The following is a 25,800-nucleotide window of genomic DNA, read 5'->3' as shown; positions in this document are numbered from 1 at the left end:
GATAAGAGGCTCGAAGCAGGTCCTTAGGAAACAATGGGTGGCTTGATGAGACCTGCTCTGTGATACTCCTGAGAAGGGAGAAGCCCCTGCAGCCAGTCCCCACTGGAAAGGAAATTGGGGGTTTCCGTGGCAACCAGCTCCCTGGGCACAAAGACTCGTCTGTCTGCTCGGAAGGCAGCTGAGGTGTCTCCCCTGCAGCAGCCTTTGCTCTGGGGAACAGGGAGATGGAGGGAAGGATGTGGGGGATCCAAAGGGGCTAAGGGCCTCTGGTGCTTCCTAAGGAGCTGACAGTCACAGGGCCACTGGAATAGGTGTATGCTCCAGGCAGCATGGCGGTAATAGGGAAGCAAAAGGTGGTGACATCGCAGATAAGCAGAGGGGAAGGGGGTTGGAAAGTTGAATATTTTATTTACACATATAAAGTGGGAATGAAAATTGGGCAAGGGCAGGAAGATGACTCCAGCTCAGTCGGTGATGATGAGCTCGTCCACCCCCCAGTCTTCATAGCTCCCATCTGGCAGGTAACGGCGAATGATGATGGGGATCTTTCGGGCCCTGTGGCAGGGGAAAAGTCACAAGTACATGAGGGCTGGTGACCCCAGCTCTGCCGCAGAAGGAACAGACTGTGTGCAAAACACAAGGAAAGAGACGTCTTAAGAGCAGCCTCTTGGGGCTGATGAGTGTACTTTGTAAGAAAGCAATTACTGGGAGGCTGAGGCAGGAGAATGGCGTAAACCCGGGAGGCGGAGCTTGCAGTGAGCTGAGATCTGGCCACTGCACTCCAGCCTGGGCAACAGAGCGAGACTCCGTCTCAAAAAAAAAAAAAAAAAAAAAAAAAAGAAAGCAATTACAAGAAAAAGAAAGTTTTTATATTAGACAAGAGGGGGAAGAGTGATAGAATATTGGTAAGGCCTCCTGCAGCACGAACAGGGAAACTCCAACAGTCAGAAAAGGTCCCGGTCTCATCAGTGCCCTCCCCCTTTCCCTGCCTCCTCTTCTGTCTTCCTCCTACCTCCTGGTAAGCTATTCCTAACCATCTGTAGCAATAAGCATCAACTTCTTCAGCCAGGGAAGTGGGAGCAAAGGGTGCAACAGAGAACCCAACAGATGCCTCCCAGAGATTTGTAGAAGTGAACCATGATTTGAGTGACTTACTTGAGTTCCTTCATGGCAATGAGCAGAGGATCTGTCTCCCCCTCCAGCTCCACCATCACAGGGGCACACATCCTGTAGGGACACGCACAGGTGTTGGGAGACCACAAACCCAGGGAGAAGGGCCCAACTGGCAGTGAAGGTGGAACGGCATCCTGGTCCCCACCTAGAAACATCATCTTCTAGGTAGGCAGGCATAGTAGGGAGTGGTGTGTAGGGGCACTGCCAGAGATCTTCCCTGGCAGAGGCCTATCGCAGACTCCTGAGCCCAGCGGCCACAGCAGAGTGTCCTGGTGGAAAGGGTGGCGTGTGCAAAGGCACACCATTCTAACTGCTCCAACCCCAGAGCCTTGCCTCGGTGCCCAGGGCCCCTCATTTCAATTTCTATTTTCTCTCTCTCTCTATTTTTTGGAGACAAGGTTTCACTCCCACTGCCCAGACTGGAGTGCAATGGCGAGATCTTGGCTCACTGCAACCTCCACCTCCCAGGTCCAAGCAATTCTCCTGCCGCCTCCCAAGCAGCTGGGACTACAGGCACACACCACCAGCTATGCCTATTTTTTGTATAGATGGGATTTCACCATGTTGCCTAGACTAGTCTCAAACTCCTGGGCTCAAGCAATCCGCCTGCCTCAGCCTTCCAAATTGCTGGGATGAAAGGCGTGAGACACCACACCCAGCCTCATTTCCATTCTCTATAGCCACAACGCCTCAGTAGAAGCCCTGCCCTTCCTGCCCAGCCCTCCCCACCCTTCACCTGAGGCCGGCAGGCAGTCCAGGGACTCATCTGCTTATAACACTGCCATGACTCCCCTTGGCTATCACGCCAGAGTGCAGTCTGGTCCCTGTTCGCCTTCCTAGCACAGTCCCGTGCTACTTTCCTGTATTTACCCCACATTCCAGCCATACCAAACTATTTCTGGTTCCCTAGACGCGCCATGTTGTTTCCCTTTTGTGTGCTCTTACAAGCTCTTCATCTCCCTAAAAGCCTGCGAGAGGTCCGGATGTCTCCATCCTGGAAATCGTGTGCTGACTCTTCAGTACCCCAAGTCACTCAGGATATACTTTTCTTGGCACCAATCTCATTGAACTGTAACTACTTGTTTGGAAAGTTTCCACATTAGACCATGAGCTCCTGGTGGCCCAGAACCACATGTGATTCACCACAGAGGTCTAGCCCCCAGCACAACACTTGGCCCACAGTGGAGACTACCACCAAGCAAAGGGATGCCAATTCTAGGCCCATCTCCTCTAGGAAGTCAGTCTTGATGATTCCAGTTCAGGTTCATACTAACACATCCAGAATGAACAGGAGAGCATGCTAAAAAATACAGGTTCACGGGTCCTTCTCCAGAATCCCTGAACAGAATCTCTAGTGAAGCGGCCTGAGAGCCTGCATTTGCAGAACTGCCCAGATGATTCTGATAATCAGCTAGTCTGAGAGCTACCAGCTTACTAATTTTATTACTAAATATTTCAATTTATATTACTCCCAAAGCCTGAACATTTCCCAAGGGCAGAAATGAAGATTTAACTTTCCCTATATCCTCTCTCAATAAGTATTCAAACTTTCCCAAAATATAAAGCTTTAAAGAATGTGGCAGAATACTTTCCATGATCTGCATATGCCTGCTTTCTTTCAAAATATAAATAATTCAAGGGCATTCACTCATTCAGCACCTATTATGCACATGGAATGTGCAAGATGTGTCTTTAAGTAATTTTTCTTGCACCACGGCCTCTACAAATAAACACATCCACCATCCAGTTAAGAAGCAGATGTGACAAACATCATCAGCCACCAGGTGGTGCTAATGAACCAGACTGAAACTCCATCCAAAACCCACCGAAGAAACAGTTGTTCTGGCCAGGTGCAGTGGCTCACGCCTGTAATCACAGCACTTTGGGAGGCTGAGGCAGGCGAATCACCCGAGGTCAGGAGTTTGAGACCAGCCTAGCCAACATAGTGAAACCCCATCTCTACTAAAAATACAAAAAAATAGCTGGGCACGGTGGTGCGCGCCTGTAGTCCCAGCTACTTGGGAGGCTGAGGTATGAGAATCGCTTGAACCAGGAGGTAAAGGTTGCAGTGAGCCAAGATGGCACCACTGGACTCCAGCCTAGGCGACAGAGTGAGACTCCATCTGCACCTACCAAGTGCAGAGTCCCATTATGGCTGTACAAGAGCTTAAAGCAGGCAAGAAGCCACCAGAAGGTGTCATAGCCCTTAAGTGGAAAAAGCACTAAAGACTGGAATGAGCTGGATCAAGCTTCGCTCCCCAAGAAAAACAAGACACTTGGCTGGGCGCAGTGGCTCATGCCTGTAATCCCAGCACTTTGGGAGGCCAAGGCGAGTGGATCACCTGAGGTCATGAGTTCGAGACCAGCCTGACCAACATGGTGAAACCCTGTCTTTACTAAAAATACAAAATATTAGCCAGGCGTGGTGTCGGGCGCCTGTAATCCCAGCTACTCGGGAGGCTGAGGCAGGAGAATTCCTTGAACCCAGGAGGCAGAGGTCGCAGTGAGCCAAGATCATGCCATTGCACTCCAGCCTAGGCAACAAGAGTGAAACCCCGTTTAAAAAAAAAAAAAGAGAGAGAAAAGGAAAACAGGACACTTGGACTTATTAGTGGTCTGGATGTCGGCCTCAAAACTTTTAAGTGCTTCACATTGCCCACCAAATGAACTCCAGTCTTCTGAACTTGTCACTCACGGAACCAGTGTCATCTTTTCCAGCCTCATGCCCCAAGCTGCTTGTGATCCCTCACCACAAATCCACCACCTGGACCTTTCCTTGGGCTGTTTCTGGCACCTGGAGTACCCACAAAACCAACTCTCTTTACCTGTCCCTACTAGAATTCTAATCCCTTCACAAGGCTTTCCCAGTCACCTCTGCAGTAACTCTCTTTGTACCTTTCATAAAGCACCACTCGTGTCTGCCTTGGGTTGTGGGTACCTGTGCACAGGTCTATCTCCCCGACCAGAAAATACCTGGAGGACTAGGGATTACGTCTTTTTTTTCTTTTTTTTTTTTTAATTATTTTTGGTAACAGAGCCTCACTCTGTCACCCAGGCTGGAATAGTGGTGCAATCTCGACTCTCTGCAACCTCTACCTCCCAGGTTCAAACGATTCTCCTGCCTCAGCCTCCCCAGTAGCTGGGACTACAGGCGTGTGCCACCACACCCGGCTAATTTTTGTATTTTTAGTAGAGACGGGGTTTCACCATGTTGGCCAGGCTGGTCTCAAACTCCTGACCTCAGGTGATCCGCCCACCTTGGCCTTCCACAGTGCTCAGTCAGATTCCAGGTGTGAGCCACTGCGCCCGGCTGGGACTACATCTTTAATCATCTCAGCATCCCATCGGGTGCTAATGCAGTATCTTTCCTCAGTGCTGAAAGACTGTTTAACTTGCAAATAAGCAATCTATTTGTTTTAAAAATAACTTATGAATTCTTCTTTCTGCTGGGCCACTTTTAGTCTCCATCAGTGTGCCCCATAGAATGCTCTGCAATGATGGAAGTGTCCTATTCCCCTGTGCTATCCTTTATGGTAACCACTGGCCACATGTGGCTACTGAACACACTTGAAATGTGGCTAGTTATAATCCCAGCACTTTGGAGGCTGAAGTAGGGGTCTCACTGGAAGCCAGAAGTCTTTTTGTGAGACCCTGTCTCTACAAAAAAATTAAGACATTAGCCAGGTGTGGTGGCATTAGCCTGTAGTCCTAGCTACCTGGGAGGCTAAAGTGGGAAGATCACTTAAGCCTAGAAGTTTTGAGACTGCAGTGAGCTATGATAGCACCACTGCACTCCAGCCTGGGCGATACAGCCAAACTGTCTCTAAAAAAATAAAAGGCGGCCGGGCGTGGTGGCTCATGCCTGTAATCCCTGCACTTTGGGAGGCTGAGGCGGGTGGATCACTAGGTCAGCAGATCGAGACCATTCTAGTTAACACGGTGAAACCTCGTCTCTACTAAAAATACAAAAACAAAATTAGCCGGGCGTGGTGGCGGGCGCCTGTAGTCCCAGCTACTGGGGAGGCTGAGGCAGGAGAATGGCGTGAACCCAGGAGGCGAAGCTTGCAGTGAGCCAAGATTGCGCCACTGCACTCCAGCCTGGGCGACAGAGCGAGACTCTGTCTCAAAAAATAAATAAATAAATAAATAAATAAATAAAATAAAAGGCTGGGCATGGTGGCTCAGCCTGTAATCCCAATACTTTGGGAGGCCGAGGTGGGAGGATCACCTGAGATCAGGAGTTCAAGACCAGCCTGGCCAGTGAACACGGTGAACCCCGTCCCTAATAAAAATACAAAAATTAGCCAGGCATGGTGGCGGGCACCTGTAGCCCCAGTTACTCAAGAGGCTCTGGTGGGAGAATCACTTGAACCTGGGAGGCGGAGGATGCAGGGAGCCAAGATCACGCCACTGCACTCCAGCCTGGGTGACAGAGTGAGACTCCTTCTCAAAAATAAAAATAAATAAATAAATAAATAAATAAAAGAAATGTGGGTGGCTAGTAAGACAGAAACTGAATTTCTAATTTTATTTAATTGTACTTAATGTAAATGGGTACATACAGTTCATGGCTACCATAATTGATGGTGCAGGCCCAGAGGATCCTGACGCTGGTGGTATATTGGGTAGGGATATCATACTGGGCATGGTTCTAATGCCACGCAGAAGAGCAAGGAGTACAACCAGGCTGAGAAGAGGTCCGCTGCTGAGGAATGAGGAAGAACAATGTTGCCCACCCATAAAACCCTTTATTGAGGTAGACATGATGGTCATCTTTATGCCTACAGGACTAGAGGAGACAACAGCCCAATGCTGCTTGAACACTAAGGAGGGGAATTTACAGACAGCATTGCTGCCCCTATAAGCATACAGAGTCCACAAATCTGGCTCCAGCTTTCTTGTTTTTGTTTTTTTTTGAGATGGAGTCTCACTCTGTCGCTCTGGCTGGAGTGCAGTGGTGCGATCACAGTTCACTGCAGTCTCAACCTCCTGGCCTTAGGTAATCCTCCTACGTCAGCCTCCCGAGTAGCTGGGACTACAGGCGCACGCCACCACACTCAGCTAATTTTTTGTATTTTTTCTAGAGATGGCATTTCACCATGTTGCCCAGGCTAGTTTTGAACTTCTGGGCTCAAGCAATCCACCTGCCTCATCCTCCCAAAGTGCTGGGATTACAGGTGTGAGCCACGGCATCCAGCCGCTTTTCTTTCTAGGCTAATTTCCACTATTCCCTTCTTCAACTACCCCCACACCTCCGGATACCCACCATTTCCCACATCAGCCTATAGGGAGTTTGGGGCAGGGGCTCCTATTCTCAGTCTCGTGCTTCCCCACAGTACCATTGGAGTATCCCGCTCTGTCCCCTCACCTGCTCCTCACAAGAAAGGAGGAGGAACTATTCTGACAGGTGAGCCTGGGGGGGAAAAAAGCAGGCATCTATGGCCCAGTCTCTTTGAAAGTCCCTGCTTTCTCAAAGCCATCTGTTGGCAGAGGGTGCTTCCAGTCTGTTCTCCACTTTGCCCCAAACCTCAGCAGGCATCTGAAGGCCTGCACTGCCTATGGCTAATTCATCTGCACTCACTGGACACTCAGATCTCCACCTGTCTACTCTATCTCCTGAATCTTTATTCTCCCAAACATGGGAGAGGAGGGAAGTTTGCTGATTTTCAAATCCCCAAAACCCCACCACTGCTCTGTGCTTTCATCTCTCTAGTGTGCTCTCAAGCTGGAGGGCCCCCCACTCTTCTGGGCTGGCCATAGTCTACCTCACATCAAGAACCAACTCAAAGCCAGGCATGGTTGCTCATGCTTGTAATCCCAGCTCCAGCACTTTGGGAGGCTGAGGCAGGAGAATCACTTGAGGCTGAGTTCAAGACTGGCCTGGGCAACATCATGAGACCCCTATCTCTACAAAAAATACAAAGCCAGGCACAGTGGCACATACCTGTAGTCCCACCTTGAAGCTACTTGGGAGGCTGAGACAAGAAAATTGCTTGAGCCAGCCAGGCGCAGTGGCTCATGCCTGTAATCCCAGCACGTTGGGAGGCCAAGGTGGGTGGATCACGAGGTCAGGAGATCGAGACCTGGCTAACACGGTGAAACCCCATCTCTACTAAAAATACAAAAAAATTAGCCAGGCATTGTGGCAGGCGCCTGTAGTCCCAGCTACTCGGGAGGCTGAGGCAGGAGAATGGCGTGAACCTGGGAGGCAGAGCTTGCAGTGAGCTGAGATTACGCCACTGCACTCTAGCCTGGGCGACAGAGCGAAACTCCATCTCAAAAAAAAAAAAAAAAGAAAGAAAGAAAAAAAGGAAAAGAAAATTGCACTGGCTGGGCGCGGTGGCTCATGCCTGTAATCCCAGCACTTTGGGAGGCCAAGGCAGGTGGATCACAAGGTCAGGAGTTCGAGAGCAGCCTGGCCAATATGGTGAAACACCGTCTCTACTAAAAACACAAAAATTAGCTGGGCATGGTGGTGGACGCCTGTAGTCCTAGCCACTCGGGAGGCTGAGGCAGGAAAATCACTTGAACCCAGGAGGCGGAGGCTGTAGTGAGCCGAGATCGGGCCACTGCACTCCAGCCTGGGAGACAGAGCAAGACTCTGTCTCAAAAAAAAAAAAGAAAAAAAATTGCTTGAGCCCAGGAGTTTGAGGCTGCAATGGGCTATGATCAAGCCCCTGTGCTCCAGCATGGGCAACAGAGTGAGATCTCAACTCGGAAAATAAAACAACAAAGAACCACCATGGCCGGGCGCAGTGGCTCTCACCTGCAATCCCAACACTTTTAGAGGCAGAGGCAGGTGGATCACTTGAAGCTAGGAGTTCGAGACTAGCCTAGGCAACATGGCAAGACCCTGTCTCTAAAAACACAACAATTAGTTAGGCATGGTGGCACATGCCTGTAATGCCAGCTACCTGGGAGGCTGAGGCACAAGAATCACTTGAACCTGGGAGGCAGAGGTTACAGTGAGCTGAGATTGTGCCATTGCACTCCAGTCTAGGCGACTCAGTGAGACTCTATCTCAAAAAAAAAAAAAAAAGAACCACTAGTACCCATTGGCTCTGAATTCACCTTTTTTGCGGCACTAACGTCACACAGGCAACCATCTATTTCTGTTTTTTCTTTTTTCTTTTTTTTTTTAAATCATTTTTCTCCCATACTAGTACTTGACTTCTCAGATGTTCATATCCTAGTTCTCCTATTACATCACAAGCTCCCTAAGGGCAAGGGCCTAGCACAATGCCTGGTACGCAGAGACGGCACCACCTTTGGAATGTGAGAGCAGAGAGTCTGTTTTCAGGTGCCAGGCTGGGCAAGATCAGCGGTACAGGAGCTCACTGTGGTCTGACAGACGGAGAAGACAGTGAAGGGGCAATCACTCACGCAATCTGGAGCGCTCGCGTGCCCAGCACACGGGCTCGCTCGTACTTGGTCATATATGGTGTGGTGATTCGCTTCTGGTTGGCCTGCGGTCGCTCCCCAGAGGGGAGGATCTCGACATTCTCCTGGCCTTCCTGGACACCAACACAAAAAAGAGGGAAAATCTCAGGTGGCATTTTTGGATTACAGGGAGGGTGATAATGACGACAATCACAATCCCCACTATCGCCACCATTAATGCTTACTGCACGCCAGGGTACTGCATGACTGCTTCCTAACAACTCATGTAATCCTTACAATAACCTTATGAGGCAGGGATTACAGTTCTCATTTCAGAGGCTTGGAAAGTCAGCTAACCTGACCTAGCCTCAGACCTGGTAATGGAGGACCATGACTGAGATTCCAGAGCTGGCTGCCTCATCCAGAAGAGAGCAGAGGGCCTGGAGATGGGGTGGTCTCAGAACGTTGGTCCTATAAAAGAGGTCCTGGCACAAAAAAATTACCCTAAGCAGGAAGCTAGGAATAGTCTCCCCATCTTTCAGATAGGGGGAGCTAAGCCAATGGGTCAAGTGGCTAGAAAAGTCAAGGTGAAGGCAGGAATATTTAACAATTACTTACTAAGCATTTGTCCTGAACCAGATATTGTTAACAGATACCGAGAAAGCAAGCTAGGAATTTCTGCTCTCAAAGAATTAATGGTCTAAAGGGGGAGACAAGAGTAAACAGAGCAGGTGCTATGAAGGGATGCAGTGTGCAACAGAGTTCCCAAGGAGGTAGGAACACCTCACACTGGGAGTTAGGAAAACTCCAGGGATGAGATTTGAGCTCACCTAGAAGGATGAGAAGCAGCTATCAAACCAATGAGGAAGGAGGCAACATGCAAAGGCACAGAGGAGAAAGAGATTTGGACAGCTAGTAGTGGACAATAATTAGAATGAAAGGTGCATAGAGAATTGTAGGCAGGAGAATAAATTCTGTGGTATATAAAGAATTAAGTAAACAGGCCGGGCACGGCGGCTCACGCCTGTAATCCCAGCACTTTGGGAGGCTGAGGTGGGCAGATCACGAGGTCAGGAGATCGAGACCATCCTGACTAACACGGTGAAACTCTGTCTCTACTAAAAATACAAAAAAAAAAAAAAAAATTAGCCAGGCGTGGTGGCGGGTGCCTGTACTCCCAGCTACTCAGGAGGCTGAGGCAGGAGAATGGCGTGAACCCAGCAGGGGGAGCTTGCAGTGAGCCGAGATCTCACCACTGCACTCCAGCCTGGGCGACAGAGCAAGACTCCGTCTCAAAAAAGAAAAAAGGTTGACTCTGAGCTGGGCATGGTGGTGCAGAACTTGCAGTTCCAGCTACTTGAGAGGCTGAACTGGAAGGATCACTTGAGCCCAAGAGTTCAAGGCTGTAGTGCGCTACAACCGCACCTGCAAACAGCCATTGTACTCTAGCCTAGACAATGTAGCAAGACACCACTTCTTTTTTTTTTTTTTTTTTTTTTTGAGGCGGAGTCTCGCTCTGTCGCCCGGACTGAAGTGCAGTGGCCGGATCTCAGCTCACTGCAAGCTCCGCCTCCGGGTTCCCGCCATTCTCCTGCCTCAGCCTCCCGAGTAGCTGGGACTACAGGCACCCGCCACCTCGCCCGGCTAGTTTTTTTTTGTATTTTTAGTAGAGACGGGGTTTCACCGTGTTAGCCAGGATGGTCTCGATCTCCTGACCTCGTGATCCGCCCGTCTCGGCCTCCCAAAGTGCTGGGATTACAGGCTTGAGCCACCGCGCCCGGCCGCAAGACACCACTTCTTAATTTAAAACAAGCAAGCAAACAACAACAACAACAGAAAGAAAGGATCACTCTGGATACTCTGTTGAGAATATTCTGCAGGCGGCAGTGGCAGAAGTGGAGAGGCCATTTAGGAAAGCCAGTAGTAACTGAGCACGTGGGCAAGTAAGAAAGGGCGCTGAAAGGAGAAGAGCACTCAGAGCAGAGTCTGGAGTGAGACTGAAGCAGGAAAACCAGCCACACAATTCCTGCAGGAATGTGGCTGAAAAGCAATGAGATCTAAGCCAGGCTAAGGCACCAGGAGCAGAAAAATGCAGACAGGGCTGAAGTACATCTAGGAGGCACAATCTACATGACAGTGATGGGAAGGGGACCAGAAGGATGGAGAAGCACACATCTGACTCAAGCCAAAAGGTATCTGAAAGTGCCACGGAGAGAGAGAGAGGGCTCCATGTCTCTCCAGGACATAACTGCATTTTTTCCCTCATCAGTCACACAGGACAGAAAGCCCTACTTTCCTCATGAGGCTAGCAGCCTATCCACCTAGTTGCTCAAGCTAGAAACCTAAGAGTCGTCCTTGTCACCGCTCACTTTCTCAGCCCCATAACCAACCCACCGAAATAACTCTTTCATCTGTCTTCTCATCACCTGCACTACCAGCACCTATATCCAAGCCACAGGCCTCTCACCTTTCAGTCTTGCCCTTCCCCAGTTCACTCCTTACTCAAGGCAGGATTGCACTTTCTAAAATGTAAACTGGACTGTGCCCTGGCTCAAAATTTGTCAGTAGCTTCCCATTGCCTTTAGGCTACAAAATACTGCCTCATCTGAGCCCTGCTTACCACTTCCTTTTGCTCCCTAAATAGTCCCACCCTGCAGAAAGCACCTGGCACATAATAAACATTCAACACATGTTTGCCGAATGAAGGAAGGCACTGTTTAACTTGTCAGTGAACTAACTGCTCCAGAAGCCACAGGCTGTGGACCACATGGACAAAAGCTTTCAGGTCCACCCTGCAGGGCTATTCTGCTATGCAAGACTGGAACACAGCTCACTCTATTTGGCAGCTTGGGCTGCAGAGGTGGGAGCCTGAGGCTGAATACTGACCTCTTCAGCATTCTCCAAGTCATCTAGCCCTTCATCCTCCTCCACATCATCAAAGTCGTCACCATCAAAACTGTACAGGAAGAAGAGATCAGTTACTTAGAGCATCACTTACAAGAATCAAAGAGGGGCCAGGTACGGTGACTCACGCTTGTAATCCTGGTACTCTGGGAGACCGAAGTGTGTGGATCACTTGAGGCCAGGAATTCGAGACTAGCCTGGCCAATGTGGCAAAACCCCGTCTCTACTAAAAATACAAAAATTAGCCAGGCATGGTGGCACATGTCTGTAATACCAGCTACTCGGGAGGTTGAGTCACAAGAATTGCTTGAATCCAGGAGGTGTAGATTGCAGTGAGCCAAGATCACACTGCTGCACTCCAGCATGGGTGACAGAACAAGAACCTGTCTCAAAGTAAATAAAATAAGAAAAATAAAAAATAAAAATCAGAGGCCGGGCATGGTGGCTCTGGGATTAAGCCTGTAATCCCAGCACTTTGGGAGACCAAGGCGGGTAGAGTTCAAGGCCAGCCTGACCAACATAGTGAAACCCCATTTCTACTAAAAATACAAAATTAGCTGGGAGTGGTGGCACATGCCTGTAATCCCAGCTACTTGGGAGGCTGAGGCAGGAGAATCACTTGAACCCAGGAGGCAGATGTCATGGTGAGCTGAGATCACGCCATTGCACTCCAGCTTGGGCAACAAGAGCGAAACTCCATCTCAAAAAAACCCCAAAAAAACAAAACAAAACAAAAAAATCAAAGAGGGCAGAGATCTGTGTCTCTCCCAGTATGTAGGAAGCACTCAAATATCTACCTGATAAGTAAATCAGCCAGGCGTAGTGACTCATGTCTGTAATCCCAGCACTTTGGGAGGCCGAGGCGGGTGCATCACCTGAGGTCAGGAGTTTGAGACCAGCCTGGCCAACATGGAGAAATCCCATCTCTACTAAAAATACAAAAAAATTAGCCGGGCGTGGTGGCAGGCGCCTGTAATCCCAGCTACTGAGGAGGCCGAGGCAAGAGAATTGCTTGAACCCGAAAGGCGGAGGTTGCAGTGAGCCGAGGTCACCCCACTGCACTGCAGCCTGGGTGACACAGTGAGACTGCTTCTCAAAAAAAAAGAATACTAAATAAATCTGACTTTTGTTCCATTTTACTTCTTTAATTTTTCCCCATCTGCCCCCAAATTTCACTAGGACTCATTTGTCATCACTGTTTCCCTCTCTACTGGATCATTCCCATCAGCATTTTTTTTTTTTTTTGAGACAAGGTCTAGCTCTGTCACCCAGGCTGGAATGCAATGGCGCGATCTTGGCTCACTGCAACCTCCGCCTCCCGGGTTCAAACAATTCTCCTGTCTCAGTCTCCCGAGTAGCTGGATTACAGGCACACGCCACCACGCCCAGCTAATTTTTGTATTTTTAGTAAAGCTGGGATTTCCCCATGTTGACTAGGCTGGTCTCGAACTCCTGACCTCAGGTCATCCACCCTCCTCGGCCTCCCAAAGTGCTGGGATTACAGGTGTGAGGCACAGCGCCCGGACCCATCAGCATTTCAACATGTGCTTTTCCTCATGTAAAACAAAAACAAAAACAAACAAACAAAAAACCTTACTTCTCTTCTCCCTCCCCCTATAGCCCTAATTCCATGGTGCGCTTTGAAGCAAAAATGTGTGAAGGAGCTGTCCACCCTCACTGTCCCTAATTCCTCTATTCCCATTTTGTCATAATCTCACTCCAAAAAGCCTTTTACCCCGATAGCTCCATCAAAACCACTTTCCAAGCTCATTAATGATCTCCACGTTGCTAAATTCAATGGCCAACTCTCATTCTCATTTAGCCTGATCTATCAGCTGGCACATTAGGCCGATTGCTCTCCTCACTTGACTCCAAGGACACCTCACTCTCTTGGTGCTCCCACACCTCCCCGGCTTCTCTTTTCCTCCAAGCACTCAATGTTCAAATGCCCTAATGCTCAGCCACGGGTCATCTCCTCTTCTCTACTGACACTCACTGGGAATGCGGTAGCGATCCCACGCATTTCTTATTTTTATCTTCAGACTAGCTCTCTTTGCGCCCACACATCCAACAGGTAATTTTTTGGCTTTTTTTTTTTTTTGAGATGGAGTCTTGCTCTGTCGCCCGAGCTGGAGTGCAGTAGCCAGATCTCAGCTCACTGCAAGCTCCGCCTCCCGGGTTTACGCCATTCTCCTGCCTCAGCCTCCCGAGTAGCTGGGACTACAGGCGCCCGCCACCTTGCCCGGCTAGTTTTTTTTTTTTTTTTTTTTTTTTAGTAGACACGGGGTTTCACCGTGTTAGCCAGGATGGTCTCGATCTCCTGACCTCGTGATCCGCCCGTCTCGGCCTCCCAAAGTGCTGGGATTACAGGCTTGAGCCACCGCGCCCGGCCGGCTCTATCTTTAAAATGGTAATATATCCAGAATTCAAAACCAGTTCTCACCACCTCTACTCCTACTGACTTTTTTTTTTTTTTTTTCCTGAGACGGAGTCTCGCTTTGTCGCCCAGGCTGGAGTGCAGTGGCGCGATCTCGGCTCACTGCAAGCTCCACCTCCTGGGTTCCCGCCATTCTCCTGCCTCAGCCTCCCGAGTAGCTGGGACTACAGGCGCCCGCCACCTCGCCCAGCTAGTTTTCTGTATTTTTTAGTAGAGAAGGGGTTTCACCGTGTTAGCCAGGATGGTCTCGATCTCCTGACCTCGTGATCCGCCCGTCTCGGCCTCCCAAAGTGCTGGGATTACAGGCTTGAGCCACCGCGCCCGGCCATACTGACTTCTTTCACCGAGATTATTACAAACAGGCCGGGCACGGTGGCTCATGCCTGTAATCCCAGCACTTTGGGAAGCCAAGGTGGGTGGATCACTTGAGGTCAGGAGTTCGAGACCAGTTTGGCCAACATGGTGAAACCCGTCTCTACTAAAAATATAAACAATTAGCCGGGTATGGTGGTGCACGCCTATACCCGGCTGAGGCAGGAGAATCCCTTGAACCCGGGAGGCAGAGGCTGCAGTAAGCCGATATCGCGCCACTGCACTCCAGCCTGGGTGACAGAACGAAACTCCGTCTCAAAAAAAAAAATTACTGCAATGAACCGTCTCAGACTTTCATTTAATGCCACCCGGTGGAGCTGCCCCAGATCCTCCTGGAGTACTCCTACACTACGTACTTCTAGAACTGTGAAGTAAAGTACACTACGTACTTCACAGAAGCAGATGGAGAACTGGGGAAGCTCACGCGACCACCATTACCTGCTTGCTTGCTTACTTATGGGCCTGTGCCGCCTATTCTACAAAGTGAGCACGTGGAGAGGCAAAGACGATTCTTCATTCACCTCAATATTCCCACTGCATGACACTGAGCCCGGCTCGCTGGAAAATTTGCTGAAGGACACCTTTTCCATGGATCCCCTCTGGACTCTCGAGCCTGGGCCCTCCTGTGCCCAGCCTCCAGCCCGGGCTATGCTCCTGGGTCCCCGCCCTTCCCTTCCTAGGCTCCGCCGGCCCCCTCAGGACCCCAGGCCCCTCAGACATTGCCCCTAGACGCCAGGTTCCTCAGCTGCCTTCGACCCAAGCTCTGCCTCACCCGCCCCTTCCGAGTGTGCCGCAAAGGCCACTCCGCTCCCGCACTCACTTGTCCTCGTTGTCTGACATGACACCGTCGCCTCAGGGACCCCGCTGCGCCCCGGTCCCGCACGGAGACCCGCAAACAGCGTCTCTACGACTCGCGACGCCTCGCCTTATCTTGCGCCTGCGCGGTAACCCCGAGGAAATCACTTCCGGGAGGCAGGCCAGAGCGGGGAAGTGTGCATGCGCTGACTCGTGAGTGCGCGTTTCTATGGTAGCCAGAGTCGCTAGCTGTCAGCTCCAGCAGCCCAGATCGCTTAGTATTTCTACGTGGTACCGGTGCTGGTGCGGCTGTAAAGCAGTGGTCAGTGGTCACCGCCTCCAGGAGCCCACTTCTATGTGCAGAGGGGAGCACCCAGAGGGGGTCTTAGAGTGAAATTTCAATTTTGGCATATCACCTAGTGGGTACTGTTGTGACCATGGCTATATTAACACTCCCTTCTTCCCGAGGGGACTTTCCTGCCACAGGCGCTGGGTCAGAATGAGGACTGTGTGTGTGTACCTCTCTGTGTCTGGATAGGAGGTTTAGGCACTGTCGCAATATTAACTGGCGGCATCATTCTCTGGCTCGATCCCCGCTTCCAGACTTCTGGGGATGTTGGGCATGGGGGTACAGAGATTAGGGATAGGAGACAGGGGGTGTGTCATCGCGTCTTTCCCTCCTCAGGGTCCTCCCATGGCTTCACAGAAGCAGATGGAAGTAGTGACCAAAGGAACTGGGTTCCGGCGCCGCCCCAAGACAACCACTTACACCCCCGGGACCTGCGAGCTGCTCAGAGGTCAGTGCGTTAAAGCAGCGATCCCCAGCCTTTTTGGCACCAGGGACCGGTTTCGTGGGAGGAAATTTTTCCACTGACGGGGGTGTGGGGAATGGTTTCGGGATGAAACTGTTCACCTCAGATCATCAGGTATTAGTTAGATTCTCATAAGAAAAGCGTGCAACCTAGATCCCTCGCGTGCGCAGTTCACAATAGGGTTCGCGCTCCTATGAGAATCTAAGGCCGCCACTGACCTGAAAGGAGGCGGTGAGGCTCGCTAGCCCGCCGCTCACCTCTTGCTGTGCGGCCCGGTTCCTAACAGGCCAGGGACTGGCACCAGTCCACCGACGGGGAGTTGGGGACCCCTGAGTTAAAGGATGAGGGAAGAATGGTGGTAGTTACCCTCTGTAACTGAGTTCCCCCGTACCTGACCTGTGGCTTAGCAATTACTATTTTCCTTTACAGATAAGGAGCCTGGGGTTCAGAAAGTTTCAAAGTTCTACTGCATATGCCTTGGGGGGCGGGGGAGGTTCAAGGTGCTACAGCTTGCCAAAAGTCAAATAACTAAAATTTTTAGAGAAGTTAACTCCTATGCATCCTTTAGATCACACTTTCAACTTTCCCGAGGAAGATCTCTCCTCCTTACCACCACAGTAGGATCAGCTGTTATGCGCTTTCATACATTTTCCTTCACTGGGCTTAGCACAAGCTGTAGTCAGTTATTTATCTGCCTGCGGCCCAAGAGGCCTCACAGAATGCTTTGTCGTGCAGTGATGATGAAGGAATCCAAACTGACGAACATCCAGCAGCGCCACATCATGGACATCATGAAAAGTAAGGGGCAATCCACAGAGGCTTCCTGGCCAGAGGGGATCTGGGGCCACATTCTTTTGTTTTTTGTTTTTTTTTTTTTTTGAGACTGAGTCTTGCTCTGTCGCCCAGGCTGGAGTGTAGTGGCGCGATCTCGGCTCACTGCAAGCTCCACCTCCCGGGTTCACGCCATTCTCCTGCCTCAGCCTCCCGTGTAGCTGGGTCTACAGGTGCCTGCCACCACGCCTGGCTAATTTTTTGTATTTTTTAGTAGAGACAGGGTTTCACCGTGTTAACCAGGATGGCCTCAATCTCCTGACATCGTGATCCACCCGCCTCGGCCTCCCAAAGTGCTGGGATTACAGGTGTGAGCCACCGTGCCCAGCCTGGGGCCACATTCTTAATGCTTCTCCATGTTAAGGGAGAGAGGACATCATATGAAAAAAAACACAGCTGGGCACGTGGCTCATGCCTGTAATTCCAACACTTTGGGAAGCTGAGATGGGAGGATGGCTTGAGCCCAGGAGTTCAAGACCAGCCTGGGCAACACCACAAGACCTCATCTCCACAAAATTTTTTTTTTTTTTTTTTTTTTTTTTGTGAGGTGGAATCTCACTCTGTCGCCCAGGCTGGAGTGCAGCGACATGATCTCGGCTCACTACTACCTCCACCTCCTGGGTTCAAGCAATTCTCCTGCCTCAGCCTCCTGAGTAGCTGGGATTACAGGTGTGCGCCACCACGCCTGGCTTAATTTTTGTATTTTTAGCAGAGACTGGGTTTCACCACGTTGGCCAGGCTGGTCTCAAACTCCTGACCTCATGATCTGCCCGCCTCAGCCTCCCAAAGTGCTGGGATTCCAGGTGTCAGCCACCACACCCAGCCCCCAAAATTTTTAAAAATTAGCCAGGTGTGGTGGTGCACACCTGTAGTCCCAGCTACTCAGGAGGTTGAGGTGGGAGGATCACTTGACCCTGGGAGGTCAAGGCTGCAATGAGCTGTGATTGCACCACTGCACTCCAGCCGGGCGACTGAGGGGAACCTGCTCTCAAAATTAAAATAAAATAAAACAAAATAAAATAAAATAAAAACAGGTCAGGCTGGGTGTGGGAGCTCACACCTGTAATCCCAACACTTTGGGAGGCCAAGACAGGCAGATCACCTGAGGTCAGGAGTTCAAGACCAGCCTGGCCAACATGGTAAAACACTGTCTCTACAAAAATACAAAAATTAGCTGGGCATGATGGTGGGTGCCTGTAATACCAGCTACCCAAGACGCTGAGGAAGGAGAATCGATTGAACCTAGGAGGCAGAGGTTGCAGTGAGCTGAGACCACATCACTGCACTCCAGCCTGGGCCACAGAGCAAGACTCCATCTCAAAAATAAAAAATAAAAAAAATAAAAACAGGTTAGGTGTGGTGGCTCATACCTATAATCCTTTCACTTTGGGAGGCCAAGACAGGAGGATTGCTCAAGCCCAGGAGTTCAAGACCAGCCTGGGCAAAACACATACATACTGGGCTGTACCTGTACTCCCAGATAGTCAGGAAGCTGAGGCAGGAGGATCACATGAGCCCTGGAGTTCAAGGCCAGCCAGGGCAACACAGCAAAACCTCTCTCTACAACATTTTTGGGTGTGTGACCAAAAAAATTAGTATTCCTGACCCCTCGCTCCTGGGGAATTGACCTTATAGAGGCTGGATGAGCAGAAAAGGTAGACAGGCACAGATCAAAACAGTTGCGGTGGCTCACGCCTGTAACCCCAGCATTTTGGGAGGCTGAGGCGGGCAGATCACCCAAAGTAAGGAGTTCAAGACCACCCTGACCAACATGGTGAAACTCCATCCCTACTAAAAATACAAAAATTAGCCACGTGTGGTGACCCAGGCCTGTAGTCCCAGCTACTTGGGAAGCTGAAGCAGGAGAATAGATTGAACCTGGGAGGCGGAGGTTGCAATGAGCCAAGATCGTGCCATCGCACTCCAGCCTGGGTGACAAGAACAAAACTCTGTCTCAAAAAAACAAAAAAAATTAGCCAGGCATGGTGGCACACACCATAATCCCAGCTACTCAGGAGACTGAGGCACAAAACTCACTTGTACCCAGCAGGTGTAGGTTGCAGAGAACCAAGATCACGCCACTGCACTCCAGCCTGGGCAACAGAGGGAGACTCTGTCTCAAAAAAAAAAACAATGGATGGGACCTGCTCTAAGCTAGGCTTTATGGTAGTTGAGAGGTGGGGTCAACCGACCAGACAGGTGACACATTTGGATGGCCTGGGGGAGAAGCCCCAGGGATGGCCAAGCAGGGGGATGGACCGCAGGAAGGATAGGTACCTGCTATCATCCGAACTGTCCCTCCTTGTCCATGGAGCACACAGAAAGCTTTAGAAACCCATCCATAGAGGCCGGGCGCGGTGGCTCAAGCCTGTAATCCCAGCACTTTGGGAGGCCGAGACGGGCGGATCACGAGGTCAGGAGATCGAGACCATCCTGGCTAACACGGTGAAACCCCGTCTCTACTAAAAAAAAAAAAAAAAACAAAATTAGCCGGGCGAGATGGCGGGCGCCTGTAGTCCCAGCTACTTGGGAGGCTGAGGCGAGAGAATGGCGTAAACCCGGGAGGCGGAGCTTGCAGTGAGCTGAGATCTGGCCACTGCACTCCAGCCTGGGCGACAGAGCGAGACTCCGTCTCAAAAAAAAAAAAAAAAAGAAACCCATCCATAGAAATTAAAGCACCAGTACGAAGATTTGATGTACAAGAATGTTTATTGCAGCATTGTTTGAAGTAGTAAAAAACAAACCTAGAAATAACCCGAATTTCTGAAACTAGGAGGTGTGCTGAATAAGGTATCCATTCTAAGGGTACTAGTATATAGCTGTAAAAAATAAGTTACATATAAATGGAGTGATCTGAACAGATGTCCATGAAAAAATGTGAAGTGAAAAGTCTGTTATTTTAATATATTACAGTATGATCCAGTGTTTGAAAGAATCTTATATGCACATATAAAATATATGCACATATATCTCTGAACATGTTTGTATAACCATCAAAAAGGAAAGAGACCACCAAACTGTTACCATCATCACTCATTCATTATAGAGCGGAGGGATTGGAAGGAAGAAGAGAAGATTCCTTGTACTGTTTGACTTGTTTTGTTTTGTTTTTTGAGACAGAGTCTCCCTCTATTGCCCAGGCTGGAGTGCAGTGGCTCAATCTTGGCTCACTGCAACTTCCGCCTCCTGGGTTCAAGCGATTCTCCTGCCCCAGCCTTCCCAGTATCTAGGATTACAGGCATGCATCACCACGCCCAGCTAATTTTTATTTTTGGGTTTTTTTTTTTTTTTTTTTGAGACAGTCTTGCTCAGTCACCCAGGCTGGAGTGCAATGACGCATCTTGGCTCACCGCAACCTCTGCCTCCTGGGTTCAAGTGATTCTCCCGTCTCAGCTTCCCGAGTAGCTGGGATTACAGGCACCCGCCATAATGCCCGGCTAATTTTTTTTTTCTTTTTTTTTTTTTTTTTTTGAGACGGAGTCTCGCTCTGTTGCCCAGGCTGGAGTGCAGTGGCCAGATCTCAGCTCACTGCAAGCTCCGCCTCCCGGGTCTTACACCATTCTCCTGCCTCAGCCTCCCGAGTAGCTGGGACTACAGGTGCCCACTACCTCGCCCGGCTAGTTTTTGTATTTTTTAGTAGAGATGGAGTTTCACCGTGTTAGCCAGGATGGTCTCGATTTCCTGACCTTGTGATCCGCCCGCCTCGGCCTCCCAAAGTGCTGGGATTACAAGCTTGAGCCACCCTGCCCGGCCTTTTTTTTTTCTTTTTTTTCTTTTTTAGACATGGGGTTTCACCATGTTGGCCAGGCTGGTCTCAAACTCCTGACCTCCGGTGATCCGCCCACCTCAGCCTCCCAAAGCGCTGGGATTAGAGGCATGAGCCACTGCACCTGGCCCGTTTGACTTCTTTTAACAGGTAGGTATTACTTTCATTTTTTCTTTATTTTATATATTTTTTTGAGACAGAGTCTCACTCTGTCGCCCAGGCTGGAGTGCAGTGGCGCCATCTCGGCTCACTGCAAGTTCTGCCTCCCAGGTTCACGCCATTCTCCTGCCTCAGCCTCCCGAATAGCTGGGACTACAGGCACCGCCACCACGCCTGGCTAATTTTTTGTATTTTTTTTTTTTTTTTTTTTTTTGAGGCGGAGTCTCGCTCTGTCGCCCGGGCTTGAGTGCAGTGGCCGGATCTCGGCTCACTGCAAGCTCCGCCTCCCGGGTTCACGCCATTCTCCTGCCTCAGCCTCCCAAGTAGCTGGGACTACAGGCGCCCGCCACCTCGCCCGGCTAGTTTTTTGTATTTTTAGTAGAGACGGGGTTTCACCATGTTAGCCAGGATGGTCTCGATCTCCTGACCTCGTGATCCGCCCGTCTCGGCCTCCCAAAGTGCTGGGATTACAGGCTTGAGCCACCGCGCCCGGCCAATTTTTTGTATTTTTAGTAGAGACGGGGTTTCACCGTGTTAGCCAGGGTGGTCTCAAACTCCTGACCTCAGGTGATCACCCATCTCGGCCTCCCAAAGTGCTGGGATTACAGGCATAAGTCACCGTGCCCAGCCAACTTTTATTTTTAAAAAGTGGCCGGGTGCAATAGCTCATGCCTATATTCCTAGCACTTTGGGAAGCCAAGGTGGGTGGATCACTTGAGGTCAGGAGTTCAAGACCAGCCTGGCCAACATGGCCCGTCTCTACTAAAAATACAAAAATTAGTTGAGCATGGTGGCACATGCCTGTAATTCCAGTTACTTGGGAGACTGAGGCAGGAGAATCACTTGAACCTAGGAGGTGAAGGTTGCAGTAAGCTGAGATGGCGCCACTGCACTCCAGCCTGAGTGAGAGCAAGACTCAGACTCAAAAAATAAATAAATAAATAAAGCCATGTGGGTCCTCCCACCCCCACTCTTCATTCCCCAGGAGGAGATGCTTTGCCCCTACAGTGCAGCCCAACATCCAGCCAGAGGGTCTTACCTTCCAAGCAAATAGCCTCACCTATCTACCTGCCTCCCATCCTCGCAGCCCGTCCCCACCTCCGGCCTGCCAACATGTGCCAAGCCAATGGGGCCTACAGCCGGGAACAGTTCAAGCCTCAAGCCACCAGTAAGTGAGGGTCTCAGCTAGGGCCTTTCCCCATCTCCCTGGGGAAGGACAGGGGAGAGGGACGCAAGCAGCCCACAGGGCAGGTGGGAAGGTAGTTAATCAAATCCCCATGCACTTTGTACCAATGCTCTTGAGCCTCAGCACATGTTAGCTTAGGGGTATTCAGGGCGCAGAGGAAACCAGTCAGATGGTCCTCTTTTCTTATTTTTCCAGAACTCACGATTAGCTGGAATCTACCAATTCCTGATTTTAGGGGCTATCAGGGCTCAAGGCCACCGCCCAACCTCTCCCTGCAGCCCCTACACATAGCTTGCCACTACAGGCATCACTAAGGCCCCAGGTTCCTGAGCTTTCTTAGCCTTGCTCTGCACTAAAGCAGTGTGTGGGTTTTGACAAAACTTCTTTTTTTTTTGGAGATAGAGTCTCGCTCTGTGCCCAGGCTGGAGTGCAGTGGTGCTATCTTGGCTCACTGCAACCTCCACCTCCTGGGTTCAAGCAATTCTCATGTCTCAGCCTCCTGAGTAGCTGGGATTACAGGTGTCCACCACCGTGTCCAGTTAATTTTTATGTTTTTAGTAGAGATGGGGTTTCACCATGTTGGCCAGGCTGGTCTTGAACTCCTGGCCTCAGGTGATCCACCCACCTTGGCCTCCCAAGTGCTTGGATTACAGATATGAGCCACCATGCCCGGACTCTTTTTCTTTTCTTTTTTTTTTTTTAGAGATGGGATATTGGCCCGACGTGATGGCTCATGCCTGTAATTCCAGCACTTTGGGAGGCCGAGGCTGGCAGATTGCTTGAGCTCACATGTTTGCGACCTGCCTGGGCAACACGGCAAAACTCCATCTCTACTAAAAAAAAAAAAAAATACAAAAATTAGCTGGGCACGATGACATCCACCTGTAGTCCCAGCTACTCAGGAGGCTGAGGTGGGAAGATGGCTTGAGCCCGGGAGGTTGCAGTGAGTTCGAAATTATGTCACTGCACTCCAATCTGGGCAGCAGAGTCAGACCTTGTCTCAAAAAAAAAAAAAAAAGAAAAAAAAAAAACATAAGAGTTTCACTGCATCCATTAGGCTGGTCTTGAACTCCCGGTCTTAAGTGATCCTCCCACCTCAGCCTCCCAAAGTGTTGGAATTACAGAACATACCCAGAGTCTTTTCTTGGTTCTTTCAACCTCTTCCTGCCTCTCTTGACAGTACAGTATTGCTCAGGAGAACCCAGGGTAGGAGCCGGGTGTACAGAAGCCCTGTCTGCAGGACCAGGCAGCCTGCAGCAAGCACGTGCACTTGGGAACGCAGACCATGAATGAGGGTACCCTTCACGGCCTAACTAGGCCATTTCTTTTTGGCCCTACAGGGGATCTGGAGAAGGAGAAACAAAGACTCCAAAATATCTTTGCCATGGGGAAGGACCCAGAGGAACGGAAAAGAAAGGCCCCTCCTGCACGACAGGAGGTTCCAGCCCCTGAGCGAGACCGATTTGAAGAGTGTAAGGCTCCGATGGACCAGTCATGCTGGGGGTGGGGGTAATGTGAGAAGGGGGCCCAGAATTGGATGCAGCGGTCAGGGGATCCCTGGGGGTCAACAAGTGAGAAACGCTATTTATTTATTTAATATATTTATTTTGAGACAGTCTCGCTCTTGTTGTCCAGGCTAGAGCGCAGTGGCATGATCTGGGCTCACTGCAGCCTCCACCTCCCAGGTTCAAGCGATCCTCCTGCCTCAGCCACCTGAGTAGCTGGGATTACAGGTGTGTGCCACCACGCCTGGCTAATTTTTGTATTTTTAGTAGACAAGGGGTTTCACCATGTTGGTCAGGCTGATCTGGAACTCCTGACCTCGTGATCCACCCGCCTCGGCCTCCTAAAGTGCTGGGATTACAGGCGCGGGCCACCGCGCCCGGCCTAGCAATACTATTTGATAATAGAACCACTTCCTCTCCTCAAGAGAGGCAACCTGCTGCCGGCATCTGTCACGGGAGCCTGGCAGCCCTCTCCTCTGTCCAGTGGTGAAGGAAATCCAGGAGAGGAAAGAATTCCTGACTGACATGGAGGCCCTGGGACAGGGCAAACAGTACCGAGGAATCATCCTTGCTGAAATATCCCAGGTAGGAGAAAACAACCGGGGAAGCGGGGAGGGGAAGGGCCCAGAGCAAGTGTTAATGGAAATACAGGGCCAGCTGTGGCAGGGTTCAGGCGTGAAGCTCTAGCTCACTGCTGGGACGGCTCCTCAGGTTCCTAGCCCTGATATACCCACTTTCCCTGATGCCCTTTGCAGAAACTCCGGGAAATGGAAGACATTGACCGCAGGAGGAGTGAGGAACTTAGGAAGGCTCTTGCCACCACTTAATCTGTCTCCAGAGATAGGCAGCGTAGCCCAAGCTCGACCACTGGAGTCCACTCCTCTGCCAGGCAGGGCCATCCTCAGGCCAGCCCACCCTACCAGCCTTCAGCCACGTTAGATGGTGGCACAGCACTGCCCTGCAGTACCCCAAGGCATACTCAGCAGCCTAGCCCCTGCCCAGGAATGCCATTGGAGCCTGAGACCCACAGCCCCATCCACAGAGGAGCAAGGCCTGAGCATCCCTACTAGGATGTATGTCTAAAGGTATCCACTGGGCCTGCTTCCCACCACCTCCAGCCTCTGGCCTGTTCATTTGGTTTTCTGAATTCAGGAATGAAAATGATTCCTTTCTTTCTGTTTTAGGATTTACTTATTTGATTTCTTACCGCCTTAGGCAAGTATTCAATCACAATGATTAACTGGCCAATAAAACATACTGAACTTGGGTCATTACAAGCACCATTTTGTTTTCAGAGGGATAAGCTTATGTTTGTTCAAGGCGTTAGAATTGTCAAGCACAGATGGTTTCTAGCTATCTGTTTGCATATTTCAAGTGGCAATGGGAGCCAACCTCTTGGGCACCCCATGGCTGGCTGCTGTGGCAGGTGTTGAATTCCACTCTGTTAATGATCTCAATAAACCTCTGCAATGGTTCATTATTCCTCTGTGAAAACTAGGTCTTAACGAGATACCACAGCCAAGGGCATTTTACTGGCAAGCAGTGTACTCGGGATTCAAAGCTGGCTTTAGCTTTATGTCTTTCCACTATACCCACGGCCACAGAAAGAAACATGAAAGGGTGGGAGGGACCTAGAGCCCTGGCCTGGGAGTTCCAATCCCAGCATGTGCCGTGTCATCTTTCTTGGGCAAAACCCAGCAGCTCCATGCTTGTGCATCTGTGAGGCCCTGCTGGGAAGAAGCCACCTGACACCATGTCGCGAACACAACACATCTGTCCCCTCCCCTTTAGTTCCTGATACCCATGATCCCTACCTTCTCCAGTATTCTGTCAGTTGCCTGACCTAGTAAATCACCACAATATTTTGGAAATATGAACCCTGTCTCGGGCACCTGGAGGGAGTCTCATAATCCCATCAGGCCACATGACCCAAGTTTTGGTTTGCAGAATAAACACGGCCCTGAAGTGGTGAGGCCCCGATCAAGGGCCGGCTCAGGGACATTCCATGGAAAGCCTCTGTGTCCACACACCCTCAAGAACCTGAGGGCAGAGGGTGCAACCTGATGGGAACAGTGTCCTCCACCTCAAAGGCCCCATCATGTAGTCAGGAGGCAGCAAACCAGAGAACCCCAGGACAAATCCAGCCCACCCTGGACACACAGTATCAGCCAACCCTTGAATGAAATCCAGGCTAGCTTTCAGCATTTACAAATGACACACACATAAAATCTGGATTTCTAGCTTCTTATGACAAACAAAGGATCTGGCAACACCGGGCCCACATTCAGCCCCACAGGCCACAGGTGACTTGAGTGAGGAAGGCAGCCCCTCAAACTGCCTCCAGTTCACCCCTGCCCCTGCCAGCTTAGTCTCCTGACACCGAAACAGCCCGTCGGAGCTGTCACTTGGGTTCATGCGTGTTACCTGTCTGGCCCTGGAAAGGCCCTGGAGTTGGTGGCTCCAGCTCCAGGCCAACAGGC

At 50.4% G+C, this 25,800-nt stretch overlaps 2 protein-coding genes across 12 annotated transcripts; one reads left to right on the top strand and one right to left on the bottom strand.

Annotated features, from left to right (window-relative positions):
* Positions 1–388: 388 nt before the first annotated feature.
* On the bottom strand, positions 389–15,242 carry POLR2F (RNA polymerase II subunit F). 3 transcript variants are annotated; one of them, XM_033189174.1, is made up of 5 exons: positions 15,087–15,242; positions 11,440–11,509; positions 8,557–8,687; positions 1,156–1,227; positions 389–623 (listed from the first exon to the last, which is right to left on the bottom strand). In XM_033189174.1, the coding sequence occupies exons 1-5, from the start codon at positions 15,104–15,106 to the stop codon at positions 410–412; spliced, it is 507 nt and encodes a 168-aa protein (XP_033045065.1). In that variant the 5' UTR covers positions 15,107–15,242; the 3' UTR covers positions 389–409. The 3 variants fall into 3 exon arrangements, with proteins under 3 accessions (XP_033045065.1, XP_033045085.1, XP_033045075.1); XM_033189194.1 differs by having other exon boundaries at positions 389–555; positions 15,087–15,238; XM_033189184.1 differs by lacking the exons at positions 389–623; positions 1,156–1,227 and adding an exon at positions 5,686–5,878.
* On the top strand, positions 15,211–24,800 carry CUNH22orf23 (chromosome unknown C22orf23 homolog). 9 transcript variants are annotated; one of them, XM_033189098.1, is made up of 7 exons: positions 15,215–15,383; positions 15,747–15,858; positions 16,609–16,671; positions 21,615–21,797; positions 23,156–23,287; positions 23,805–23,905; positions 24,076–24,800. In XM_033189098.1, the coding sequence occupies exons 1-7, from the start codon at positions 15,291–15,293 to the stop codon at positions 24,145–24,147; spliced, it is 756 nt and encodes a 251-aa protein (XP_033044989.1). In that variant the 5' UTR covers positions 15,215–15,290; the 3' UTR covers positions 24,148–24,800. The 9 variants fall into 9 exon arrangements, with proteins under 9 accessions (XP_033045016.1, XP_033045033.1, XP_033044989.1 ...); XM_033189125.1 differs by having other exon boundaries at positions 15,211–15,274; positions 23,805–24,800; XM_033189159.1 differs by lacking the exon at positions 16,609–16,671 and having other exon boundaries at positions 15,215–15,274.
* The last annotated feature ends 1,000 nt before the right edge of the window (positions 24,801–25,800 follow it).

Source organism: Trachypithecus francoisi, unplaced genomic scaffold, assembly GCF_009764315.1.
Source record: "Trachypithecus francoisi isolate TF-2019V2 unplaced genomic scaffold, Tfra_2.0 Contig01580, whole genome shotgun sequence".
Lineage (NCBI taxonomy): Eukaryota > Metazoa > Chordata > Mammalia > Primates > Cercopithecidae > Trachypithecus > Trachypithecus francoisi.
Note: the sequence above shows the minus strand (reverse complement) of the source record. Positions and strands in the feature narration are given on the sequence as shown.

What these genes read in the sequence shown, in the direction of transcription:
- CUNH22orf23 (XM_033189088.1), top strand. Translation starts at nt 15,291, where the DNA reads ATGGTAGCCAGAGTCGCTAGCTGTCAGCTCCAGCAGCCCAGATCGCTT. An exon ending in GGTGCGGCTGTAAAGCAGTG is followed by an intron (nt 15,384 to 15,746) that starts GTCAGTGGTCAC and finishes TTCCCTCCTCAG; the next exon opens with GGTCCTCCCATGGCTTCACA. An exon ending in GTTCAAGCCTCAAGCCACCA is followed by an intron (nt 21,798 to 23,155) that starts GTAAGTGAGGGT and finishes TTGGCCCTACAG; the next exon opens with GGGATCTGGAGAAGGAGAAA.
- POLR2F (XM_033189174.1), bottom strand. Translation starts at nt 15,106, where the DNA reads ATGTCAGACAACGAGGACAA. An exon ending in ATGTCAGACAACGAGGACAA is followed by an intron (nt 11,510 to 15,086) that starts GTGAGTGCGGGA and finishes CTTCCTGTACAG; the next exon opens with TTTTGATGGTGACGACTTTG. An exon ending in ACTTGGAGAATGCTGAAGAG is followed by an intron (nt 8,688 to 11,439) that starts GTCAGTATTCAG and finishes GTTGGTGTCCAG; the next exon opens with GAAGGCCAGGAGAATGTCGA.